Genomic DNA, 26,339 nt, shown 5'->3' on the forward strand with positions numbered 1-26,339 from the left:
CACATATGCTTGTCAATAGCAATTCACATTTCATTCTGTAAAAGCCTCTATTACAAAACTGTACCAATGGGTTTCAGGCTTTCCCTTAAGGCAAAGACCTTATAAAGCTTTCAAGTGTGAAGGACTGCGTATCTTTGGGAGTACTTAGCATGATTGCTGGAGCCCCATCAATGCAGAAAGTTTGCTTTGCTTTGGAGGAATTTCTTGAGGTTCTGGTCCTGCTGGTTCACTTTGCAAAAAAAGAACACATCGACTGGAGTTTCCCTTCCAAAGAGCTCTGAGAGTCCACTTCAGTGTGTTTTCAATGCTCCCTTCCAAGAGGACCTTAGAAAGGACTCTTTATTCTTGAATTTTCTGAGGAGGTTAATATATTTGGTATAGCCCCAAGAAAGGCTCAGAGGGCTTCCTCTTCTTGAAAGGGTTCCTTCATCACCAGCAAAAGGTAGTAAAATTTCATTAAAAAAATCAAGGTGTAAAGCGACAGTAGCAGTGCCAAGGTGACTTCTAACACTTACAAAGCTGAAAGACTAAAATCAACAAAGCCTGTGACCTAAACTAAGAAAACCAAGTGGGAGATGATAGGAACATTAAATGAACAGAGAACCTATTGGGGGGGGGGGGGGGGGGGGGGAAGGGAATTTCCCTTTTAAATCTTCAGTTGTTGTGACATGTGGAAAACTTGCCCAAGCTCTAAGCACTTCTTACTGTTAATTTACCAAAGGTACATTTACATGTAAGCTGTTAATTGTGACCCTACATCTCTGTGAATTTATGTCCACCAGGGTTAAAGTATCCCCCCAGAGCAAATAGAAAACATGTTATTTTCATTGGAAGAGCCAGGAAAGCAGAGGACACAGAAAACTGCAGAGAGAACAGAGGTAGTGGCACAACAGATCAGCTGCAACTTCCACTCTGTTAAAGGAGTAAAGGACCAAAGTACTGGGCACTCCAGCAGGAAGGCACAAGGGAGGCAGCTACAGAAGCAGTAACACACCAAATGGCTTCCTTAAGCATTCTGCAAAGGCGCAAGCCCTAACACCGCTATGCTGCCATCCCTCACTCGTTCCCACCAAAATGAGGGCAGTAGTGACAACTTGTGCACAGCCTCCAGTGTGCAGCAGAGACTGGTGACTCACACAGCCTTAGAAATGTCTAAATCAATCTGGTTATAATTTTTTTAGAGCAAATTCCATTCACATCTGGAAAATCTGCTTCACTAGACAAAGGGGCTCCATTTCTGTTTAGTTTTATTTTTAAATCGACATCCTTTAGTGAATCTCTTTCAATTGCATTGAAACATATTTGAATTTGCATATTTAATCAAAACAATTACAACTCTGAAGCTGATCCCTCTCTTTAATATTTAATTTATACTTCATTATAAAATGATATAACACTTCTTCATTAAAAGTGTTTCTTTTTATCTCTTTAATCACTGAGTGTTCATGTTGTGGAAGCTTAATCTAATAAAAAAATAAACCCTACATGATGCTGAGCAGTTTATTAGCATGTACTGCATTCATTAAATTTACACAGATCATGCAGTATCTGCAAGAACTGATGTGACCTTGTTTGAAACCAGCATTTCATTTGGACTGCAAACAAAACTTCTTAATAATTAAGTGATTTCTCGAAAAGCTGAAGCAATTTCTAGCTTCTGTGAAGTCTGCAAATGACAAAATTAGAAGAACTCATTAAAGATGCCCTGAAGGTAAAAAAAAAAAATAGTCAGTGTGAATTAATTACTACCGTTAATAGAAACAAATAGTCACCAATATCTTTTAAATATATTCTGGGGAACAATTTAATGCAAAAAATATTTATGAATCTTTGTCATTACCATTAATTTTTTACTGATAACCAATAATGTACTTGATGCTTTACAAGCAAGTATGAATAAACTATTTTTATTCAATACCATGAGCTAAGTCTGTGATGATTTTGGGTCTGCATTTTTATTTTGGTATCTTGACAGGTGACTGCAGAAAGGATAGAGGGAATGGTCAGATGCAAATATCACTGAAATCAATGTTCAGGTTTCCATTAGGAATCAGCGGGTTTTGGATGGCACCCTGAAAGTTTTTGGATTGTCGTGTACATTTGTGTATCTGTCTCTGTACACCTAGAAACTATACTCACTGGATGAAATAATCTTTATTTAGGTTGTAACTCCACTGAGGTCTGACAATCTTCACTAAATAACTGCAGAGTGACAATAAGTACTGGTGGGTTTGGCTAACCTTTCCCAAATTCAGCAAGAAGCCAGGCACAGCTTTGCCTATGCCGCTAAAGAAGTCTGCCCAAACAGTAGAATTAAACACAGAGTCCTGGCCTGAGTCACATAAACTCAGGATTAGAAAAAGGAGAATGTAGGTGGACAGGGAGAGAAAAAAAATTAACTGCTTACTGAAGCTATGATTCTGGTTTACTTCCTGCTTCTAGATGCTGAATGTGCTGGAAAAGAGAATAAAGTCCTTGTTGTGTACCCCTGCAGAGTGGGAAATTAGGATGTAATTTAATTTCAAGAGGTGACTGCCTACAGTCACGGCTCAGAACAGTATGCATAGAAAAATCAGAGACTGAAGAGAGATATTTTTAAAATTACTTCATCTGTTTTACTGAAGCCCTGTGAGGTTTTTGAAGACTATTTTACTTAGCATCATCATACAGACCTGTCATACTTTCAGGTAAACTTACCTATTTGAGTGCAAGAATAGCTTTTTTTCATAACCAAGCTGATAATCCTAATATGAAACTGTAAGCAACCTACAAAAACACACACCCACAATCTAAAAGACTTTTTAAAAGGAAATAAAAGGCTCATAACTATAGCTCGTAACTAGAGCTGCTCTCAATTTTTAAAATGTAAATTATCCCTTAAATCTTACTTCTGAAGCCATCATTAATTGCCTCATAGGTCTCATTTTACATTAATTGTGCTTTTATAAAAGACTCTCATTTAAAAAGTAATACATGTAAAGATTCTTCCCGTATTAAATTGTCAGTAGTTTCCTTCCTCTTTTAGCTAATTGCTTCATTATGTACTTTTTAAATTGTTTTGTTCTTCAGGGATTAATTTTGCACATATCTTCATGAGCTGTGAAACTTTTACAATGTATTGTTAAACTACGTATGTTGTGTTGCTGGTTTACAATTGCAGGAACTACTCTATGCCTTGTGTTACTAAGAGATAACGTGCTTCAAGGGTCACTGAAGGCATATGGATTCAGTCCTCTTTCAAATATGTCTATCTCATTGCTACGCACATCAAATAACTGACACATAAATCACTACACATTGTCAAGTTTAAGTCATGAATAGGAAGTAAAAGAAATCACTTTTCATCTTAAAAGGCAAAAAAGCAGCAAACTGAATAACCAGATCACCACTGGTTTAGTACCATTATTCCACTGTAGTTTTGACACAAAACCAGAACAAGCCACAGAAAGCCAGTTTCTGTTGATGTTATGACTGACATCCATTTGGAGGCATAACAATTCCTTATTTTCTCCTCAACAGAGGCTGTTTTGTTTTGTTTTTTTTTTTTTTTTTTCCCTGTTGGAATTATCACCATGTAAATAGAGAATTTTAGTCTGTGCCATCTTGGGATTCAGGTTGTTAACACAGTGAGGTACTTCCCCCCGAAAAATTAACCTTAGCAATAATTCTGGCCACACTGAGAAGCCACTACTGATTACACAGGGTGCTAGACAAGTACTTACACTGTACTTACACTGCCAAGGAATTATTTTTATCTTGGTGAAAGTGCGGGCTATGAAGAGCATTGGCTACATCTTGTAAGAAGTAATATTTGGTCAATCTTTACAAATTTTTTTTGCAGGGTTCAGTTTAGAAATGATCTCTTCTTAATTCACAAAATGGATAAAAATAAAATAGACATATTTCTATTTAAAGCTTTAATTAAATCACTATCTTAAAAGCAGTATTTAAATGTTATCTAAAAGTAATAACTAAGAATAATCTTAGTCTTGTACTTCTTAGCCCTTCCCCTTTGCACATCATCAACCTAATACCGTTGAAGAGCACCTGTGATCATACACTAAGGATGTTTTCTGTACTATGGCCTACTTGTTAAAATCAAGTTAAAAACATGGCTTTAAGACCACAGCAAGTGATGGTAGCTGTAAGTGCAGGAATGGGGGACGTCTAGATTCATTTTCCTGAAGGGAATTTAGGGAAGATCTACATTGCTCAGTGGAGTGCCATGAAACAGGACCCAGCAGCAAGGACAAAAAGGGACGCTCTGCACACATGACACATCCCACTGCTCATTTTCCATGCAAACAGTTCCACAATACAGCAGCTCAGTGAAAAATCCCCTCACTCTCTGTCCCTCACAGTCATTTCTACCTCTTGGCACACCAGCCTCTCAATTTTCCTAACACAACAGTTTGTGAGGCAGCATAGTAAAGCAAAAACTGATTAACATTAAAACTAACTCTGCGGTTTAAGCAAAATTTAAAATGTAAAGGTTTACTTCTGAACTGGAGGTGTTCAGAGACAGTGGGTACAGGGCAGCCATTCAGACAACTGTGCTGGCAGAGCCAAAGCACCGGTGTGCTGCAAGAGTGAGAGCAAGAGGATGGCAAGGAGAAGGAGAAAAATGTAAACCAGTGTAGCTGTTTAAGCCTACATGTCGTGAAACTACACGCTAGCTTGTGCACTGCAAAGGCTTTCCTTAATAAAAACAGACATCTATTTACATGTAATATATTAACAATCTCATATAATTCGTGGCCTCTAGTAGAAACACTACTGGTAAAATTGCTGGAAATTTCTAGGGAAAGAGGAAAAAGTTCAAAATGTTTTCAGATAAATATGGAGATTTGGGGGCAAATGTAAATATCTGCACTTGCTCATGATTATCAAAAAGAACACTCTTGCAAGGACATATTATAAGAAAGAGATCTCAGGTGAGAAACAACTGGGATACGCAAACAGTTTGGATTGGAAATGACTGGACATGTAAGCCAGCAATAGGTTTCTGTGCACCATATCAGAGACTGGGTTAACTAGTCAGCAATGAAGAGTCATGATCCCAAGAAGTTGGGCATGGGGGGTAAATAAGAAAGAAAAAAAGATATACCCAAAAGCATCTTCAAACAAAAAAGCAACACTAAAATAACTCTACCCCAAAACAAACAAAAAAAATGAAAGCCAACTCTGGAATTTGAGAAAATATAGATCAGGAACAGGCATGACAAATTTCACATCTGCTTGCTCTGCAACAGAGGGACCCTACCGTATGGAGAATACCCTAAAGGCCACTGGGCCTATTTTCTGGTGTAACTCACTCATGTCTGCCGTTCTCTTAATAAACTGCATTCCTCTAGTACTCCACCAACAGAAAAAGCACCAGTATCAGCTTCATGTAAGTTCTATAGACAAACTGCCAGACTAACAAGAAATGAAGCGGATATATTTATTATAATGCTATTTTACTGCAAATACAACTAATTGCACTATGGCAATATACTATATAAAAGTAGAGTGCCATACTCAGTCTGAACTATAAAAGCTATTTTCCTCCTGGGTCAGCTGATGTAAAGTCTTGATATATCGTTTAGCGGGAGCAAGATCCATTCCTTTTCCCTTAAAGAGCTATTACCTTCTAACAAAATTTCCTCTTACCCATTTAACAGGGCCATTATATCCCTGTGAACACGAATTCATCTGCAAGCACAAAGTCTTTGTGACATACATAATTACTCTAAGTCAAAGCCTGGGCTTACATTCCCTTGACTCTGATGATGACTTAGTCTGTGACCTGAGGCAAATCACTGAATATCTGTTCAGGCATCCCTAAAAGTGGTACAAACAACTTTGTTGTAACAGATATTGGGAAGCTTTATCAAACATGTAGGCTGCTTTAAAAGACAAAATGATTGCTACAGGCTTGCTCTTGATAGCAAATCTTCTGCTGACTTCAGTAGGAACTGGAATAGGCCTTTAAGAAGCCTACTGAAAACTACAATTGAACCATCTAATGCAGGATCTAACTGATTGCATCTAATTACAATGGATTTGCGCAGTTCCTATTTGGTCTCTTGGATAAGCAATGTGATTCCAGTTTGCCCTCCAAATGCAATCTGGTCCATTAAAAGCACACTTAAGTCCATTCAATTGGGAATGACTGAGCATAAACCAAAAAGAAGCATTACTCATCCCAATGTGAATTTAAGAATATGATTCTGGGGCACAGTAAATGAATCTTTCAAAAATCCCAGAAAAAGTGACTGAGCTGCTCAAAAAGGATGCTGTCAAGTCTTGCATCAACCAGCCTAGCCTGCCTTTATTTTCTTATTGGGCAAATAAATAGCTTTGCAAAAAGTATCTACTTGAGGAGAAAATACATTCACATTTTGAACTCATCTGTCAGCTTCTAGCTCAAGGCAACAGAATTCTATTAATATTTATTTAATAATATATGTTTAAGATATTACAAATGTTATTACAAAGCCACAGACAAGGGTAAAAATCTTAGAAGTTAAAATAATACACCAAATTAGAGATAAAAAGAGCTGAGTAGAGAAACTAATTAATCAGTCAAGAGAATAATCCTCCAATCAAAGGCCTGTTTTCTGTGGCTTGTTATAGTTTACCAACAATGGATACTTCAGATACAGTTTCTAGTACTTGGGGATTTTCTTGCACTCATATAACATAAATAACTATTTGTGCAGATGATGAGGTGACAAAAATACCCCATGGGAGAGAATACTGGGATGAGTCTCCATATTGTCAGGGTCTAATTGCAGTCCCTGCACAGTAAAAACCCCAAGTTTGGCTCACAGTAGTTTTACATCCTCTGGAACAAAATTAGTAATGTAAGGACATGGGACCATGCTCTACTTAGTGTGTTTAAGATAAATGGGTAGCTCAAATGATCCTAACTCTTGCTTCTGTTTCTGTAGTTGAAAGTAACCTCTCCTGTTCCTGTAGGTGTTTGTTCTTACATGCCTATGCAGACAATTTCCCAATGCAAGAATTGACTATCCAGTGCCTAAACACTGCAAAGAATGGGAACAGGCTGTGTGAAATTTGCTTAGAAATTCAAGCCATGAAAAAACTTAAGGAAATTTCACTAGATATCAACTCCATCATATCAGAGAATATGATATGTAACATCCTACTTCTTGGCTAGCTGGATACCAGGACAGTTTGGGCACACAGTGTCTGCTGCTCCACCCCAACACGATAATGCATATCACACAGAATACTAGATGAAGCTACATTAGTTCTTAGGAAAGGAAAATGGCAATGAAAATGAAGCACAGTGAGCAATCTGTAGTCATGGCCTGGAGAGCACCATTTTAAAATGGAAACGTTATTTATTGCACTAATACTATAATTATAATGTAGTTTTTGTAGAACAATTACTGCCTTTATTAAGTGATTCATTGCAGGCCTCACAGTTGAAAGCAACACAAGTAATCTAGAGATGACTGTTCACTGCTGCAGAGAGAAAAATGTAGATCAGCAGCAGAGACAGACCATCTGGCCTGAAACCACCTGCTGATACAGTTTTACACGTACCCCTACCTAAAGGAAATGAAAGGCAGCCCCTGGGAGCTGCACCTCTAGGGACAAATGCTTAGGATGCACCTGAATGACACAGCTGCCCACCATAATATGAGAGCATATTTGAAGCAGTCACCTGTATTTTGCCGAGGAACAGTGTATGGCCCCAGGTGTGCACCAAAAGCAGGTGACTTGAGGGAAGGAGCTTCCTTTTCAAGCTTAACATCTGCAGAAATAATATGTGCTTCCCAGAAGCTCTACTATTGCACTGTACATTTATATTCATCCTGGTTATTATATGGGATATGCTGAGAATTGTGAGAAGAATTGGTAATAAACTGCTGAAAAAATCTTCATTACAGCTCAGTAATTTGTTTTGATATAGGCAGGAACACAGATCCAAGTCAGGATAAAGTTAGATGAGGCAGCATACATTATGCTACCTTGCACACTACAATCTATTACAGATGAAAGTATTTTATGTAGGTCTGACACTGCTTCCCTGGAGACAGATGAGAAGCCGTAAGGAAATCAGAGTAGTGCTGGGCCTTATTCCAGTGATCCAGCCTACTCCAAAGTTTCAATTATGCAGAAATTTGTGTCTTTCCGGTCTTGTCTATCAAAGTACTCTTTCCAGTCAACTTCTGCAAGGCAAAGTATAGCAGACTGGACAGCATATCTCTCATGATGCAAAACTAGGTAAAACTCCTCACAGTCACAAGGAGATAATAGTTTTGTCAGCTGAGAAAAGAAAGTAAAAATCAAAGTGACACTAATTTTCAACTCGTCACAACACTGAGCTGCAAAATCAGGTTTTGGGAACAGAAGGCAGGTCTCTGGTCCTCACAGTGAGGAGAATCGTGTTATCAGAAGAAGCACTCCTGCATTTCTCTCTCCCTTTCCTTAAAACTGTGGTCTAATGTAACTGAGAGGGGACCTACACTTCAGTCTTGCTGCAATAACGCTTTATCTCTGACAGGTGGGAGAAAAAGAATTCCAGGAACCAAGAATTAAAAATGAATATTTTTTGTTATATCTCACAGTCTTAACAGAGAATTCTATATTTTTGAAATAAACTCCTTTTTTTGCTATTGTGTAACAGTATGCTTTTATTCTAGCAACTAAAAAGTACAAAATACACGTTTTCACTAACATTTCATAGCAGAGTTCAGAATTTAATTTTATAACACACATCATACCATTTTTCATTACCAACTATCTAAGAATTTCTCTTGTATCAAAAACCTGAAGGATTCTCAAACAGAACAGCATGGTGTTTTCAGAATGGTATTTAGGTGTGAAGAGATACAGAAAGTGGTACACAAATCACACACAATACTGCATATAGCACACAGATGAAGAGTGTATGATGGAAGAAGAAAATATGCATACTTACATACTTTATGGATATCTTAACTCCCCTTCAGAGAGAAGGCTGTATAAATGCCTATGTATTCCAGGTTGCTCCATAGTGATTTTCCTAATTTAAATAAACCAAGTAATCTAGAAAGGCTTTTCCCATTACACCTGTGAGAAACTATTCTCCTTACTGAGTCTGGGATCGATCACAGGTAAGCTGGGAGTTTTAGGTATCATCTCTGCAGAATTCTAGCATTGTTACTTGAACGAAAGAATAATACCAAATTCTGTGTTTCTATTCTTATCCCAGATAAGTTCTTTAAAAAGATATAGGAGCTTTTGCTCTTTTTTTTTCCCCTCCCTCCTCAAACACAACAGTTCATACTACAGCAGAGCTGTGGGTCTCCTTTGCATACCATCATTCATACATTTTTGACTGTGTCTTTCCCCTGTAATAAGCAGCAAGCTGTATTTTAAATGTAAGCAACCAGTGTTGGTGGACAACGTTCCTTACCCTGATTCCAAGCTCCACATTCTCTCCTCCGTATACTTCCATGCCTTCATCCAGTAAGCCAATCTCTTGGAAATATTCTCTATCTACTATGAAGCATCCAATCAATGCAGGACTTCTGAAAGAATAAACCAGCAGCAACCAAAATTGACAGATAGAATATGAACAATTTAATTATTCAGAAATAGATTATAATTGCTGGATCAAATGGTGTGTCAAGACAGATGCTTAGGGAGGTGTGTCTCAGATTTTTTCATTTTCGTCTTCTAAAGTTCTTGATTCTATGGTGAAAAAAGCACCACTGAAGGAAAACAGACTCAAAATTATTTGACATATTCACTGAACAGGTAGGATTTCCGTGCTAACAACGCCAGACCCCAACTTTTCTGAGGCACCAACCATTCCAGTCTCTATCCCTGCTAAGACCTCAGGTTTCTTGTCTGTGATAATTGACAAGGATACTCAATGATGCACAGTTTTGTGTGTTTAGCCAGACGCGAGGTTCATCTACAGCTAATAAAACTTGTGTCTGTAAGCTTATGTAAAAGAAGAGATTATTTCTTGAATAGGAACATCCAGGTAAGTTTCTATAGTACAGAATCAACAAATGTCTGCCCTTACCACCTTACTGTAACATTAGTCCATTGTCCTGAGCCAAATTTAAACAAGTCACATATCCTTACCGAATCAGTAAGCTCTATTTATGTCATGACCTCAAATTAACCAACTTTTACTATGCAGAGCCAATCTTAAGGTAAGAGTTCAGGCACAGAGAGTACAATTTTACCTTTATGAGATGCAGTGGAAGAGAATACAGAATAATTTAGCCTTTTCATTTTTCTCCGACCTTATAATCCACAATGGCAAGAAACAAAAATGTCTTTTCTGATTATTATGCTGGTATCAAGAACTCTGGCAACAACAGGGTATTAATTAGCAGTACAGGGGAAATCATTCTGCATTTAGTGGGAACATTCAAGCTGCAATAAGAGTAGACATCTGCTTTCAAACAGATTATAGGATGTCTCAATCACAAACTGTACACTTCTACAGAAATCTATACATTTATGCCTTTGACTTGAAGTGCTATAGTACTCACTTTATAACAATGAAAGACTGTTTCTGATGTATTTATTGATGGAGAAATAGCAGTTAACATCACTTCAAAACTTATGCTTCTTTTATAACAAAGTACTCTTGCTTTTGGTGTTGTTTTTAAAGCATTTTTCAGAGTACCTGCTTCCCTTTGTTATAATTCTAGAAGCATATTGGAGGCATGATAAAAACCATCAATCAATACACGTGGCTTTTTTTTGTTTAATTATTCAGCACACGCATGCAGTGTACTGCACTGAATAAAAGGTGCCAGGGAAAGGGCTAGGGAACAAATCTAAACATCCAATATTCTTAAAGGACATTCACTCCACAACCCTCATGGAGAACAGAGTTTTGGGGTAAAACGGAAAAGTACATATGCTCTTTACTTAAACTTTTGCTCTTTTCTTAAACTTTAAGTTTAAATACTTCTAATTTTAAAAGTCACTGTAATTAATATAGAAGGTTTGCCTCTCCAGGACATAGTAGAATATTTCAAAGCACTTTCATAATGCTAACAGAATTCATTAACACTGATAACCATTTCTAACAATGTGGAAATTTCCTCCTACTTTCCAATTCTAGGTCCTGTTCTAACAACCAGCATGTGGGCCAGTGCAGTTCAGAGTGTTTAAGCTGACAACTCCCTGTCAGGTGCCGGCCTGAAAAGACGGAACTACTGGATGAAAGCTACCCCTTACACTGACTCCTCGTGCTGCCACTGCTATTTAAGGCTCTGCTTTGCAGCCGGTGAAAAGTCTTCACACTTTCTTTCTGCAGAGAGCTAGAGTATAGGTACCAGTGACCTCCTTGGTATGAATGCATAGCTAGAAGAAAGGCCTGGAATCTCAACAGAGCTGCTGAGGGGATGCAGAGGCACCTAGCCCCCTCCCTGAGACAAGGGTATTGTTCTGTACCAGCCTAACAATACTCTAGACATGATAAGAAAGTACAGAGCTAGATTGTATCAAAGCAAGGATCTAATACAGTCTTTGCTCACACACTATCAGTGGACCAGCATTAACTCCTAGGACATAACACAGCTGTAAAGCTATGTGACAGTGTTATAAAGAATACAACTGTCAGATCAGTTCTGTTTATATGATGTATTTGTAAAGAAAATTTTGCTTCTGGCCCATCACCACTAAATTAGCAGACAAGACATTTAGAGAAAGCAGTGCTGCTGAGCATTCAAGTCCACCATTTCACTTCAGCTATGTGTTCTGCCACGTGCTAATAACAAGGAAACCTATTTAAAAAGATCTACTAAACCCAACAGTTTTCTTGATGACTGTATAGGGGTCAAGGACAAAAGCTGAAGAAGACAGCTCAATGGCATTTAACTAATTTAACATTACTGTCAGGTAAAACCTATTACATAGCTGAGACCACTCACCATCTGTCATATCTAGATGAACGTTTCCAGTGACACACTATTCTAGGTCACAGTTGCATCTTACCTTATCGGAGCAGTTGTGTTCTCCAGTTTCCACCACGACTTAGGAGGGTTCAGATATCGGCACCACAGCTCCCAGTCAAACCCCTGTGCTGATAGGGGATACTCCTCTATTTCAAAATTGTCATACTTGATGTTATCAAATGATGGAGAAATTACTCTTTTTCTGTTCTCTTTTATCCTAGTGAGTACTGGTTCAGCCCTAAAAAAAGAAAAAAATGTTAAGATTATGTCAGTAGAAGCACAGCACTGATGGAAATCATTGAACAGTTTGTGTTCAAAGGGACCTTTAAAGGTCATCTAGTCCAACTCCCCAAATGAATAGCAGCTTATGCTGTATTATTTCAGAAGGGGCAAAGTCGACAGCTGTTACCCATTCAGAGCTCCTTTTTCTTTGAGATGGGGTTTTGACAGAACAGGACCTGCCACAAAATAACACACTGCAATATTTTATCTAGGATGCCCTATTATTAACCTTGATGTTAGCTGATGAATGGAAGAAATGAGTATCTGCATATCATAGAGCATTTACACCCTTGCTACCAAATAATGATAACTTCAGGCTCTCAATATTATCAAGGACATCAAGATCAGAGTTAATAATAGATCTATCCTAGGGACAGAAGCTCCTGCCTTTTTACCATCTTTTTTACTCAAGAAGCAACAAAAGAGATCAAATCCACAGTAAATGAATTAAAATACATCGGTTTAGTTATGTGCTACTTTTGCACAGAGCAGCAACCTCAGTGCCAAAATGACACTTCTTTGTTTACACTCTAGAACATAAAAGAAACATAGTATTTTTAATTAAAAGAAGATAAATTTGCCCCTATGGGCAAAGCGCTACATTATCAGAGGAGGTTTGTAATGTGCAGTTTTCCAATATAGTTTAAATACACTGTAATTAGATCAGGAGATAATTCACACTATAAAAATTTATCTAGATTATGTTACACAGCACAAATACATTTTTCATGCTTGTGTCCATGATTGTGCTGTGATTTCATTAAAAAGGTCAGAATGCTAACTCACCCTGTATATGCAAGAGAAATGCCACTCAGTAATTTATAAACACAGCTTAGAAAAGGTCCCTTAGAGAAATTCAAGAAGACACATACCATCCCACGTTGAATTCTACATGGGCATCAAAGAGAGCAACTACTGGTGCTGTGGCTACTCTCCATCCACTAACTCGAGATCGAATCAGCCCCTCTTGTTTGCTGTGTCGAACAACCTTGATGAAGCCAGGCTTACGGGCATTCACTTCATCAACATACTTCTTTAGTTTCTCCTTGAGTTCTTCTGTGGAAAGGAAAGAATTAGATGTTAACAAGATGTATCAGCTCAAAAAGATGTAAAAACTTGTTCTTTCAGCAAAACAGGAGTCTTCACACATGGAAACACTCCCTTCTGATTTAGCTGCTAAGAATTCTCAAATAGTCAAGGCTAAAAGGAGGCAAATAAAAAGTAGAAGGACCATAAATTATATAGTAATAAAAAAAATCCAGGTGTAACTATTTAGCCTACATGATTGACATCAGAATCCTGCCAATGTTTAACATTAACATGCCACAAAATAAAGCACTCAATCATAAAGTACCATAGCTGCAGAAGTGCATATTATGTTACTGTAGCAACAAACAAGGTAACTATCTTATATTTCCAGAAAAATATGTCCAAGTATTGTCCATGAACTTTCTTTACCAATATTTCAAGAAAAAAAGGTTAAGAATAAAATGAATTATTTATCCTTTCTCCATTTTTCTTTCTAAACTTCAGCAACTCTTTTCTATCTCTACTACAAAGTTCCATGACTTCTGCTCTTATCTCAGCAGAAGACCAGTAAAAGTACTGGAGAAGAATAATTCCTAACTAAAATATGATAATTTTCATATCAACAGCTATCATATCTCTGGTTTAAAGACCACTGCATGAGAAAATCCAATATGCAGAGCTGGAGTATGCTGTTCCTACTATTATTAAGTGAAAACACTGTTCACTACTATTCCTTATTAGCATTGCCATGTGCTATTTATGCTATGATACCACTCCGAATTCTCTTGGTGTTAAGTTCCCTTTTTTCCAAATCTCTCCACAAGTCCAGAAATGTCTTTGCTGTGATGCAGAATAACGCTCCTGTGGTTACGATGCTAAGTGAATATCATCAAATCTGCATTAAGAGCTCAATGCTGCCTAGCCCTTTCTGTGAAATCTTGAGCAAGCCACTTCTCCATAATCAACTCCCCATCTGCAAAATGGGATCAGCACACTTATTTCTTCTTTTCAGTTTATTCATACTTTAAACTCTAGAAAACAGCAGTTTTCTTTCTCTCTGCATTTGGCCAGCACCTAGCACTCTGGGGCACGGAGCTGAAGGGAGGCTGCATCAGCCAAGGGACAGCACCAGTGCCCAGCAGAGGAAGGAGCAGCACCCAGCAGTGTGGGAGGGAGTACAACTTCTGTTAGGTTGGCTGGCCCAGACTGCTTCCCAATAAAATACAACAGGGTTTTTCTTTTAAACCTAACCAGTGAGAATTTCCCTGCTATAGTGTTGCTGGCATTAGGCAGGGGAACGTTTCTGCATTGAGCCCAGGTAGCTTCTCAACATAAGCAGCCAACCACTCTGGGAACTGGTCATCTCAATCAGATCTGAACAACATGCACACTAGAATGGTTAATACAACAGAAAATTAAAAGCAAGCACACTTTGTTAACCACATTAAATACATGTTCATCCTTGGAAAGGATCTGGATGTGTCCTCTCTCAGGCTGAGAAAGAACAGAGCTGTTTCACAAGCAGTCCTTGAAAACTAGACTGTTACAATGCATATGGTCATTACAATGACCTTAGTGGACCTACTTCTCTGAGGATATGGAGGAAAGGACAAGATGGTCAAGTACAAAGAGTCCTTAAATTCACCCCTCTTTGTAAAGACTCCCAGGTAGCCACCAGGAGTGATGCTCTTGAAGCTGGTCCCACTGGCATTGCAGAACCGTGCATGCCACATACTTTTGCATAAATGAACTCTCTCATGGAAGTGACATAACACCAAAGAAAAGTGCTGATACAGTTTTTCATAAAGAACAAGAATTAAAAAGAGATAATCTGATGATCATGTCCACCACAGTACTTAAACTGCAGCTATATTTTAGGAATGGACTCAATATATTCCTAGAATTTTCCGCATTATATTATGAATAACTATTCAAATTGTTTATCTATGGCTGCATCACCTTGAATAAACAGTATGAGGCACTTATACACATAGCACAGAGCACTATTCTACTTTGTATTAGATTTGCTGCATATTGCTCAGTACAATTTTTTTACTTTATAAAATCAAAAAATCATATTCAGGTTTTCTGTCACGCTTGTGCAAAGCCACATGTTCTTATTGTTCATCCCCTAACACATAGAGATTTGTAGCAAGCACGAAACTATCAAATCAACCACCAGCTAACAGCACTTTAAATTCAAAAGAAGACATTTACCTTACTGAAACTGTGCCCACCCAAAAATAGTGCACACCAGTTCTCTATTCCCAAAATGTAACACTGTGGAGGGTGAATATCAAAACATGAAGATCAAAGCTTTGTTCTCAGTGCAAGTGGCTGTTCATAGCTTTGCAATACTGGGAAGCTTTATTTGCCACAACAATGCAGCACCACCGGGTATAAAATCTATAAAAGGAAATCAGGCTCTAATAATGGACTTGAAAATCAGTATCCTTGATAGAGTCATTGTTCTCTCAATCACCTTCGTTTTTAGCAAGTGGGCTATTCTTACTCCTGTCATAGACTTTTCCTAATGTGGACTGACTTTATAAGCTCAAGGAAACATAAAATCTTTTTCATAGCTAGTTGTAGTACAGAAATAGGTGGAATTGGAACAGAACCCAAATCTTGGCTTACCACCAGCACGACTTCAGCTGCACATTATAGCTGTGACATTTACTAGGCAGTACACACTTCTAATTTTCTGGTTACACTGCAGTTTTTTGCAAATGAAGTGAATGGCCTAAGAGGGTCTCAGGGGAACCTTGAAGCCTTACCCATGGTCAGTCAGAATGGAGGAATCCTTCCCTGGACTTCAGTATCAGCCGCAGGAGGCAGAGGAAAGTGCTGCATTTTACCTAATCTTCAATACTGGCCCACAAACAGTGACTTACTCTGTAGCATGTCCACAGGAGGCAAAGCAATATTTTGCAGTCAGGCATCTTCTGGCCTTTGTTATTTAAAACAGATTAGCCTTACTTTGCAAAGGCAGAGCGCTGAGCAGAGCATTATGTGCACCCTTTGCTTACAAAACCTATTGGGCAGACTCTCCCAGAAGAGAAGATAAGACTACAAAAAAAAGTATCATTTTCTCTCAGCCACAGGACACAGCAGACATGTAAATGAAGCTAAAAAAGTCACTATTTCGGGAAGAACATTGAAGACACCCTAGTGGGATACTTAAGTCAGGTTTTTTCATGCATTCCACATTTTCTTGAGTTTTACATGAGAAATCTTGAGTTCAATTGTCTTTGACAGTTTTAGAGCACCCTGCCCAACTGGACTGAATGATGGGACTCTCCCCCTAGAACTGATCATACACTTTGTGATGGCACTGATGGTCTTCAGCAATGTATTTTTAACCCATGCTCTGTTTCTTTCAACCTCAGATATGTTGCCTGAATAATCAAGTGTTTTTCATTAATTATTGTGCTTCACTGCTTTATGCCACCATAGGGAGAAGAAAGGGAATGAGCAAATGTGCCATCCTCAATACACTGTTGATTCAGTTTCTGATTATGGAAACAGGCTTATAAAGATAGATGCGTTTGCCTTTCAGCGCAGAATCTCTCAATCTCAATTTGACTAAGCTGAATGAGTATCTGCAATTGGAGAGAAAGAGCAGCCGTATATGGAATGGGAAAATGGTGCCGATCTGGCGCTTGGAAATGTACTCTACCACCTGCATTTAGATGGTACAGATGTCTGGAGAGCACAGCACAACTCTCCTCGTAACTGTAGCAAACATAACTAATGTGCCATAATTATGTTTAATATTAACATAATCAAGTTCTAATACTTCTAAGAGGCTGTTGGTTTGTTTTTAACAAATCCACAAAGATTTTGGTTGTCAAGTTTCCCTATTCAGCATGACAAAGCAGTGCTGAAGAATTCATGCAACTTTGCCTTAGGAAGGGGCAGAAGCAGAGCAGGATGAAGGCAGGGAAGGCAGGGAGCATAAGGGTCAGATGATGTCAGCCATCCCAGAGTTACAGAGATTGTATGTGAAGGGATCATTTAGTTAATGAAAACCCCTTCACAAGGCATCTTCCTTTCAGGATATGGTCTGAGAGAATGGTGGCTTGAGAGAGGCCCTGGCAATGCAACTGCTGTCCTTACAATACTGCCGCTTGCTTGGCTCGTACGAGTGGCCAGTCCTGGCTCAGAGAGGCAGGCTGGACCACAGTCCTGCCTACTCTTCAAACGCTGGGGGGTTGCTGACATACAGTATGGAAAAGATTTCTCCCATATGCCCCAGGATGTTTCTCAGAAAGAAAACCATCTACAGATCATGCCCTTCATCCAGCCACATGCAAGTGGCCTACGTTTTACATGTCTCTGCCCTCCCTATCAGGCTAGATGCTCAATGATATAAGATGCCTTAGCCCCTTATTCCAGTGTGCTACAGCAGCTGTGGATCTGCCCCAGACTTTAAATTTTAAAGTTACTGATACAAACAGTGTTGTCATAAATAATAAATTACTGCCTCACCTTCACAGAGAAGTAGCTTAAAGAACAGTCAATTAAGCCTCACTTTCAATAACTTTCATGCTTTAATGCACTCCCATTCTGAGTGCTTAAATGAGTCTTCACATCCCTCCAAACAATTACATTTGTAAAGTCTGACACTCATGCCTCGCTGAGACAGATGCATTTTACTGACTTTTTAAAACTCTTCTTCTTAGCTGTAAGTTTGGCAACAGAACTGAAATAATAAATAAATAAATGCGCTCTCATAATTTTATGCATTTTCTAAAGCCTAAAAGTCCCTCCTGACTTCAGTGCAGCACAATGCACGCTGGATGTTATTGCCACCTCTGCAAGCCTTGTGCTTTTACTTTTAGGGAAACATTTATTTCCATGTCAAAGGCCCAGGTTACCATGTCCCTCTTCAACCTTAGCCCTTGGTGCAAACGTGGCTTCTTTTACTGTAAAGGGAAAGAAATTATTCTTCAATACAGAATGGGGTTTAACATGACAATTGTCCTCCCTGTGCCAGAAATTGTGGATTCACACATTATACGAAAGGTGCAAAATCCTGCCAATTCATTATTTTTATGCTCTAGCCTTGTGTGTTCATTGAGCTGCCTAGAAGGCACACCGGTCCCCAGGTAAAGAACCACACCGGATATTTCCTTGGATCATAAAAGACACTTTTAAAAGCAAATCCTTACAGCAGCTTCAGGTATAAGGTGGAGCCTGTCTCGGAGGCAAGAGACCACTGGTCAGTTTGCTCCTGGCAAGGATCCCAGGGCCTTCCAGAACACCCTGTGCAGTAGGCCAGAACAGGATCCACTGCCTCGCACCAAGGCAAAACAGCCAGCTGGCAAAGCACAAGAAGTCAGCACGCCATGAGAGCTGCTGCCATACTAGGAGCATCTCATCAGGTACATCTTGCTTCTGCATGAAAGGCAAGTAAATTGGCAAAAAGACAGAATTTGCACAAACCAATTCATTTTAAACCAAGATTTCTCCATCTTTATCTGATTATTTGTGGCTCAAAGTCTTAGGAAGAGTTGCTTTCCACTCTTTCAGTAACAATTTTATAGCCTTTAGGAAAACAAAATGTATTAACATAGCTAACTCTGTTTCTGGCAAATAAAGAAAGCCTGTTATACCAGGTTTGCTGCAAAAAAAACCCCTCTCTTCCCTTACAGTCACTCTGTAGGCATACAACCTGAATTCATGTAGTAACTTGAATTCATGGCAGCAGCTAGGCATGTAAGAAAAACTGTTTGCTGCAGTTTATCTAATAGGCTTATACATTGGATTATGTCACTTATTTCGTATGCAGCTCAGTGCTTCATAGTTTTTATTTTCCTTTCCTCTGGCCCCTTATCTTTCATGCTCAAGTGATCACCTCTCATCTCTGTAGCAGAAGCAGATAATTCCAAATGGAAAATATTTATAACCAGATAGAGGCATGTCATTTGTAATGCACATGTGTATATAGAATGTTTGCAACAGAGGGCAACAATGCACAAACAGATAACGAGGGCCTGCTGTGCACATGTATTTAATAACCTCATGTTATCTGGTAATAGATAAATCACCCCAGGGAAATTACCAACATGATGCAAGGAACTGATTTGGACAGACCTCAAAAACAAGAAAGCAGTATAGTCCTTTTCCTTCATTACTATACCTAACTTGTATTGTTGACAGAGATGCATATGCTAATCTCAGAAGTTCAGGCTACCCACATGTAAAGCCAGATAGTGTAATGAACTTTCATAGTCACAACCTTTGTATTCAGCAGTCCAAAGTCTCAGCTGCTGTCACACCTCCCCACATCTATTAAGATAAATGAGGCCTACAACAATTCATTCCAGCTCACATCTCTGACTACATGCCAAGGATTTCTTTAATCTAGCACATGAAGAGTACCCTTCTCCCACAATAAGGGCAGAAAAAATATACATTTCCCCTCTCAGCCCCTACACACAACATGCACTCTTTCAATCGCCCAGGAGAATCTAGTAGACAGCAGTGGGAAGCACACATTGCTTTCACTGGGTTTGATGGGGGCTGCTTCAATCCTCTCACAAACATCATGTCTATGCATTGAAAGAGCTTAGATGGACACTTCACTGAACCCTCCTGCTGGTTGTAAGGTCCTGTGAATCTGACAGCATAACAACCACGTACCAGCAAATAATTCCCCTTCAAAACAGTAATCAGTAAACTAGCATACCTCCCAACACAAAACAGGCTTTGCAGAAGAGACCTGTGCCAGCAACTATTCCTCAAGCGATCTAACAAGACACGTACACTTCTTGGGTTCATTTTGTTTTTTCACTAAATGATGCAATCACAAGCCATGAAAGTAGGATACCACCCTCCAGGTCATTAAGTCCTACCTAGAAATATTGCTGCAGCTTAATAAATCCCAATGGTATGGGAAGAACAATGAAAATCATCTTTTGGAAACTGACATCTGAATACTATGTTATGGAGGAGGGGGATACTAGAGAAAGAAATATCACATCTGTTATTTTTTGTTAGTACTATTCTTTTGTAGTAATGTCTTTGTAATAAGGGCCATAAATCCCTTTTATTTCCCTTTTACTATTTATTGAGTAATGTTCAAAGACAGTACTCAATTTCTGCCCTAAGGTGCATCCTGTCATATGTATCACTGAGCCCACATTCTAGCAGCAGAGTGTCTTGCAACACTTTGCAAGACAGAGAGATAAATTGAGATGCCAGATGAATCTGCAAGGTCACACCAGAAGTTGCAGAAGGGCAGGAATAGAACCTGAGTCTCCCAAATCCCAGGGCAGCACATTAACACTGCAGGATTTCCCTGTGGCTGAGATTCTGAAGTTTGAGCCATGGCCCATACGGAGCCCAGAGAACTCCGTGCAGATGCAAGAGCTCATCCACATCACTGGGTCAGGATTAAGAGGCAGCTGATATCCAGAGCTCTTGTTAACGTCAACAGAAATACACCGCAACAAAGGAATTAAACACAGCCTTTCCATTCCCCTAACAATGGGAAAGACTCACATCACATGCTTACATCTGAGTATAGAGTAGAGCTTACTAAAAGTAAGTGTTAACATCAGGAGAGGAAAAGAAAAGAAATCTGCTCTCAAGAGAACATGCCTTCCAGCTCTTTAATGAATTTAAGTGTATGCGGCAAGGCAGGACTAATAAAAAAAGCATGAAGTGTCTTTTCTTAGATTACAAAATTCTCAAATTAGAAAGTTCACAACTGACAATAAAAGACAGTTGGGTGTGTATGTGCTTATACCAGTGAACATGCAAACACAAGTTAAAAGTAGCACGGGGACTTCCCAAGCACTGCCAATAGCTACCAACTGCCATACAAGCAACAAAGCAAGGGTACAGAGGCTGCTATGTATTTCTTCATGGCAACACCTAGAACCCTTTCAACAGAAAGGTGTTTAAACCTTCAAAACGTCTTCCTGATCTATGCTTTACAGACCTGTAATTATATAATCTTAATTGTTCCACTCAACTTTCTGATTGCTGGATGCTTGAATTCATCTCAGCAGAAACACTGTTCCACTCTGGTTTACTGTATATGACTGCTTCCCACTTCAGGACTGTTACTGGATATATTATGGCCACAACAATGTGATCACAACAATGGTTAAAGCTGGTCAGGAACAAGCACTATCACTGAAATCAGACATTCATATCACATCTGATGCAAGAATGACTGCTGATGTTTACTTGGATACAACAGTCTTAGAAATGGGCCATAAAGTGAGAAGTACCCAAGCACCAAGACCATGCATTAGAGCTGACACAGTGAATATAATACACTGCTGAAATAGTCATTGCCAAAATTCTGAGTTCATAATTTCACTTCTTGGTGTTCCTGGACTCATTTGTAAAATGACCTTTAAATGTTAAAGAGAAGTGCCTGAGAAATGCATTCTAATCCCAGCTGGAGAGCAGCTGTTTCCAGTAATCTAAGTGGCGCTTTTTTTTTTCCCCCCAATATACAGTATTTAATTCCAATCTATTTCTTGGGCGTGTATGGAACAGAAAAAACACTATTCAGAAAAAGAAACTAAAAGCCTGAACAGAGCCAGAGCAGACTGTATAAATCTAGAAAATACAATCTAAAGAGTACATTAGAAATACTCTATATTTCTATAACCATAAGGCACAGCAAGCCTCTTGCTGTACTGTAAACTTGACAAATAATCATGACTCCAAGAAACAGCATGGCAGTTCATGTTATGATAACAGATTCATAAGGAAAAGGAAACTGCCAATTAAAACACAATAGTCCAAGTGTAACTACTTTATTTCTGGAGTGTATTCAGAGGAAATCAGTCACATAAGTTGCATTAAAAATGGAATATGCAAATATCCAGTTAGAAATGTATGGAACAGAGCTGCTTATATTCCTCTCTGGATCAAACCTCTCTCTAACGTCAAGGAAGTTGACAACAGGACTATAAAAGGAAGAGGAAACAGGAAGAAATCACAGAACACTTCTGGTTGGAAGGGACCTCTGCAATCCATGCCCTGACTCAAAGCAGGTCCAATTAAACAATATTAAGTAACAATCACTATTAAAGAGTTATTTAAAAGAATACCAGAGAACACTAAAAGATAGGTTCTGGTTTTAATAAATAGGGCTCAGCCTTGCATGCCACATTGGTTTTTATTAAAATCTTACTTTATGTCAGAAATTATAATCCAACTTTATACTCATTGCATAGAATTACTTGCTTGGGAGCAAAACAGTAGCTAGCACGCACTGAACCTGATGATACTATGAGAACATTCTTCAGGGTCAGGACAGCAGTAACACTATTTCTCCTTTTGAGATCTCACTGTACAAATCAAACTGCAGTTAAGGAAAAACAACAAAGCCCCTTCTGCGGTGCATTTTTTTTGACCTTGTCCAAATGTACAGTTACCAGCTCTTCTTTTGAATGAATGACTCTTACTCTACCAGAGAACTCTTACACATGCAATGCAGAATGTTCTGTCCATATTCCAGGTCAGAAAGATTGATTTCTTGACTACCTGTGATCATGTTGTGCGTGACCTGCTATTTTCTCCTTTCAAAGGTTGACTGCCACTTGCAGAAGAATGCAATCCACCACAGCAATAGCAATGCAGCCCCCAGTACACCAAGGAGAAATACAAGCTGCCTGGGCAGGAGGGCTTTTTTCGACAGATGGGATTAGTTCACAAAAAAGACTTGGTTTACATCAGCAGAGCTGCATTCACACAAGATCCTTCTGTCAATAGACAGAACTAAAAAAAAAGGGCAAATTATACCAATATAAGCAAGTAAAAATTTTGCAGGGTGATATTGATTACCTCTGAAGTCATTAAGAACTCTTCAGAAAAAAACTCCTACATGTCCAGACCCTGAATGCAACATCACACATGACATCATAACAAGTGTAAGTTATAATCAGCCCTTGTAAAAGCCAGTTCTCAAATGCCCTCGTATCATAACATACAGTCTTGAAAAATTCTGCCAAAACCAATATATTACATCATACATCCATCAGAGTCTGCTAACCTGGCATAAAAAGAAGCAACACCTATCCCACCACCTACCAAGCAAGCAAAGAAGAGCCTTCAGTGTGCACTTTCACTACAATCCTAGGAGGAATATCATCTCACAGACCACTGTCAAGTTCATTGGGGACAATCTGGTAGGTATCTACTGTGCTATTTAAGTCATGGGTTTCAATTCACATCATTTGGATAATTTGGAAGTGACAACTTCTCCTTTTTGAAACTTCCTAAAAATACGGACAAAATCCAAGCAGTTCTTACTCCTGTAAAGCACCCATTCAAACCAGAAATGATTTGGTTTGAATATCATAAGAGCTGCAGGATTTGTTTCTATCTAAAGATAGAAACTGTTTTTTTGGAAGAATCAACTATGTACATTTTCAAATTAAAGCAACAAATTCTGGCTTGCTTCTTTCCCAGCATATTTGATTACTCCTTAGGAGTAACACAGTGCTGGGACCGTGCCATTTGGTAGCTGTGGAAAACCTCTAAATCCAGCATATATGATCTCCAAGTAAAGGACTGCTTATTATAATAGTGTATCATCCACTGCTTCCTAAAAATCCCAAACTCCAAAACTGAAGAGAACACAATAGCATACAATTTGTATCTTTAGACAAAATATATGAGCATGCAACAAATTATTCCAAGCCTTTCATCAGTGATTAGAAAATTTCTCTGTAGGCATCTTATCAGAATCTATCCATCAGTTTTAAAGAAACGTTTGGGGTTTAATTGTTATATTACAATTGTTGTTCATGTCCTGCCTTTTTGTATCAGAAACATGTGAGGGACAGTAGCAGCAACCTTCATGTTTTCTGAAAAAAAGGCGAGGCATTAAAAATTACCCAGGCAGTAGCTTGAAACTAATACCTTTTCAATGCACAATACATGAACTGTATTGTTACTAGCATCCTATTGCAGTCTGGGAAAGATCTAGTTAAATCCTGCTTAATTGGGAGTATGTTATTTTAAAATTAAAGTATGTTAATATGGCTATTAGTATGCCTCCCAGCAGGGTGGAAGCCTTGCACATAGCACAGACACCAGCCTTGCCTTTCCTGATCCCCAGAAACAACCAGCAGTAGTGTCAATATTTTTTGACGTTATAAGCAGTAAAAGTGTCTTTTCACTGTGATGAAATAGGACAGAATTCCACCAACTCCAGCACTCCCTCCTGGAATTACACCCAAGTAAGCAGCCGAGGCGCAGGTGACTGGGCTGCTCCTGGTTTCTGCCTTACGCTGCAGATGGCTGTACCACCAGGGAAGGACTGTACCTGCTCCAGACTACAGGAAGCAGGCTGGGCTACCAGGTCAAGTTCTCATCTTGTCGGCAAAAGCAGAGCTGGTTGGCACTGGCTGAGAAACCCATGAGGAAACAAACACACCTGGAATTCAGCAGGCAGCAGTCATCTCTCTGAACTGGTCATGCATCGAGACCCGACGCTGCCGCGCGCAGCAGCTCGTGAGGTGCTATGGATAATGGTGGCAGAAAATGGGCTGAAATCAAAAGCACAAACTGGGCACTGAAATGACTTAGATCCTGGGAGATCCCACTGAAGAAAGTTTCCATAGGTGAAGACAATGCCTAAATCTAACAAAAACATTTGAATACCTTCTAGCTTACACTTTTTTCATTGCGTATTAGGCAAACAGGAGTCCAGAAGAATATTATTGAATTACAGTTTCTCTCACTAATATTTAGATATATTACAACAGGTTTTTCAATGTTTGTGTTCTGGTAAAGATGACATTAATTTTAGTTTGTTTCTCATTATTTTTTGTCACTTAATTTTAGCTTTTTACTTCAAAATTTACCTTCTAAAGCAACGTTTTAACACCTGTGGTTAAAGCAGAGAGACTCTTGGGACCCATCAGCCACTGCCCAGTAAGTACAACTCAGGATGTTCATGTGAAAAGCTACGCAGGCAGGCATTTGTATCCAGGCCCTCCCCACCACATTTTTCTGATAGCTTCATTTTCTCAGTAAGTGCAGCAAATTTAAATGGCTTCAGTAAGAGCTCTCAGCATTATTTTTACTGATGTTATTATTTCTTATACACATTATACTTCTGAATCCTGACATTTATATAAAATTTTGCTTGGGAATTTTAAGGTCTTTTCTAGGAGATCTTTTTAAGGCGGACTGTTAGCACAAAGGAAGTACTGTCTGTATCTCACTTAGCTAACTGTGATGTGGTGTGTAAGCACTGTAAACCTACCAGACTCCATTTATTATAGAGATTAAAAGGCTGGAAACTATCGCCTCCTACCCAATTCTTCCAGTATACCATTGGACCTTTCATTGTGAATAATGATTTTGCACAGATACAGGCTAATTTCCCTTGGAGTGGATTTTGATTTGCAATTATTTGCAATTTGATTTGCAGTATACCCACATTTTTCAGAACAGTTACTTTCTGACTTCTCAGATTTCAACTTTTTAGCATCTTCAAAAGAATGCTTCTTGCACACCTAAATTTCATAATGAAATTCCACGATTAAACTCTCTCCAACTATCAGAATTAAATATCTACCTTCTCTGCATATTGCAGTATGTTGTATCGAAGACCACCTGACAATTTCAGACTGGGTAATGATTTCATTTTCCTATATGGCTTCCATTTTAGTTAACCTTAGAGGGTTATTATAGAGCTATATTATTATTACTATGTCGCAGAAGGAGATTGCTCCAGAATGTAGTAAACTCAGAGTTATAGTTAATAACCAAGTCTTTAAAATCCTGAGCCATATTTATTCCACAGAAATTTCGGTGATCTTTCCAAAGCTCAAAAAGCCTCAGACACGGGTGTCTCAGAAAGCTTAACAGCAAAAACATCCTCAAGGCATGTGACTCTTCCATCTTCAAGGGCCTCACATCTCCCCACTTTCTAAATCTGCCCCCATATGATAAGTTACAAATGTGTAAATTGTACTCTACATAGCAAACATGGCCATGCTACCTATGTTGGAAAGAGTTAAGCAGCCTAAACGAACTGCAAATTAACATAAAATTTCTGTGATGTTTTGAGTTGGACTAATAACTGTATATGAACGTCACACAGACAGCCAGACT

The 26,339-nt window shown here is 38.8% G+C and overlaps 1 protein-coding gene across 8 annotated transcripts in view; it reads right to left on the minus strand.

Moving 5' to 3' along the window:
* The window catches only part of GALNT18 (polypeptide N-acetylgalactosaminyltransferase 18), a 326,140-nt gene that overhangs the window by 133,680 nt on the left and 166,121 nt on the right, over nt 1-26,339 (minus strand). For all 8 annotated transcript variants that reach the window (XM_074884918.1, XM_074884914.1, XM_074884915.1 and 5 more), the window contains 3 exons: nt 13,082-13,265; nt 11,968-12,165; nt 9,416-9,530 (listed from right to left, as the gene is read on the minus strand). In XM_074884918.1, coding sequence (XP_074741019.1) covers nt 9,416-9,530; nt 11,968-12,165; nt 13,082-13,265 — 497 coding nt within the window. The remainder of the gene's footprint in view (nt 1-9,415; nt 9,531-11,967; nt 12,166-13,081; nt 13,266-26,339) is intronic.

The sequence above is a fragment of the Strix uralensis genome, chromosome 15, assembly GCF_047716275.1.
Source record: "Strix uralensis isolate ZFMK-TIS-50842 chromosome 15, bStrUra1, whole genome shotgun sequence".
NCBI classification, from domain to species: domain Eukaryota; kingdom Metazoa; phylum Chordata; class Aves; order Strigiformes; family Strigidae; genus Strix; species Strix uralensis.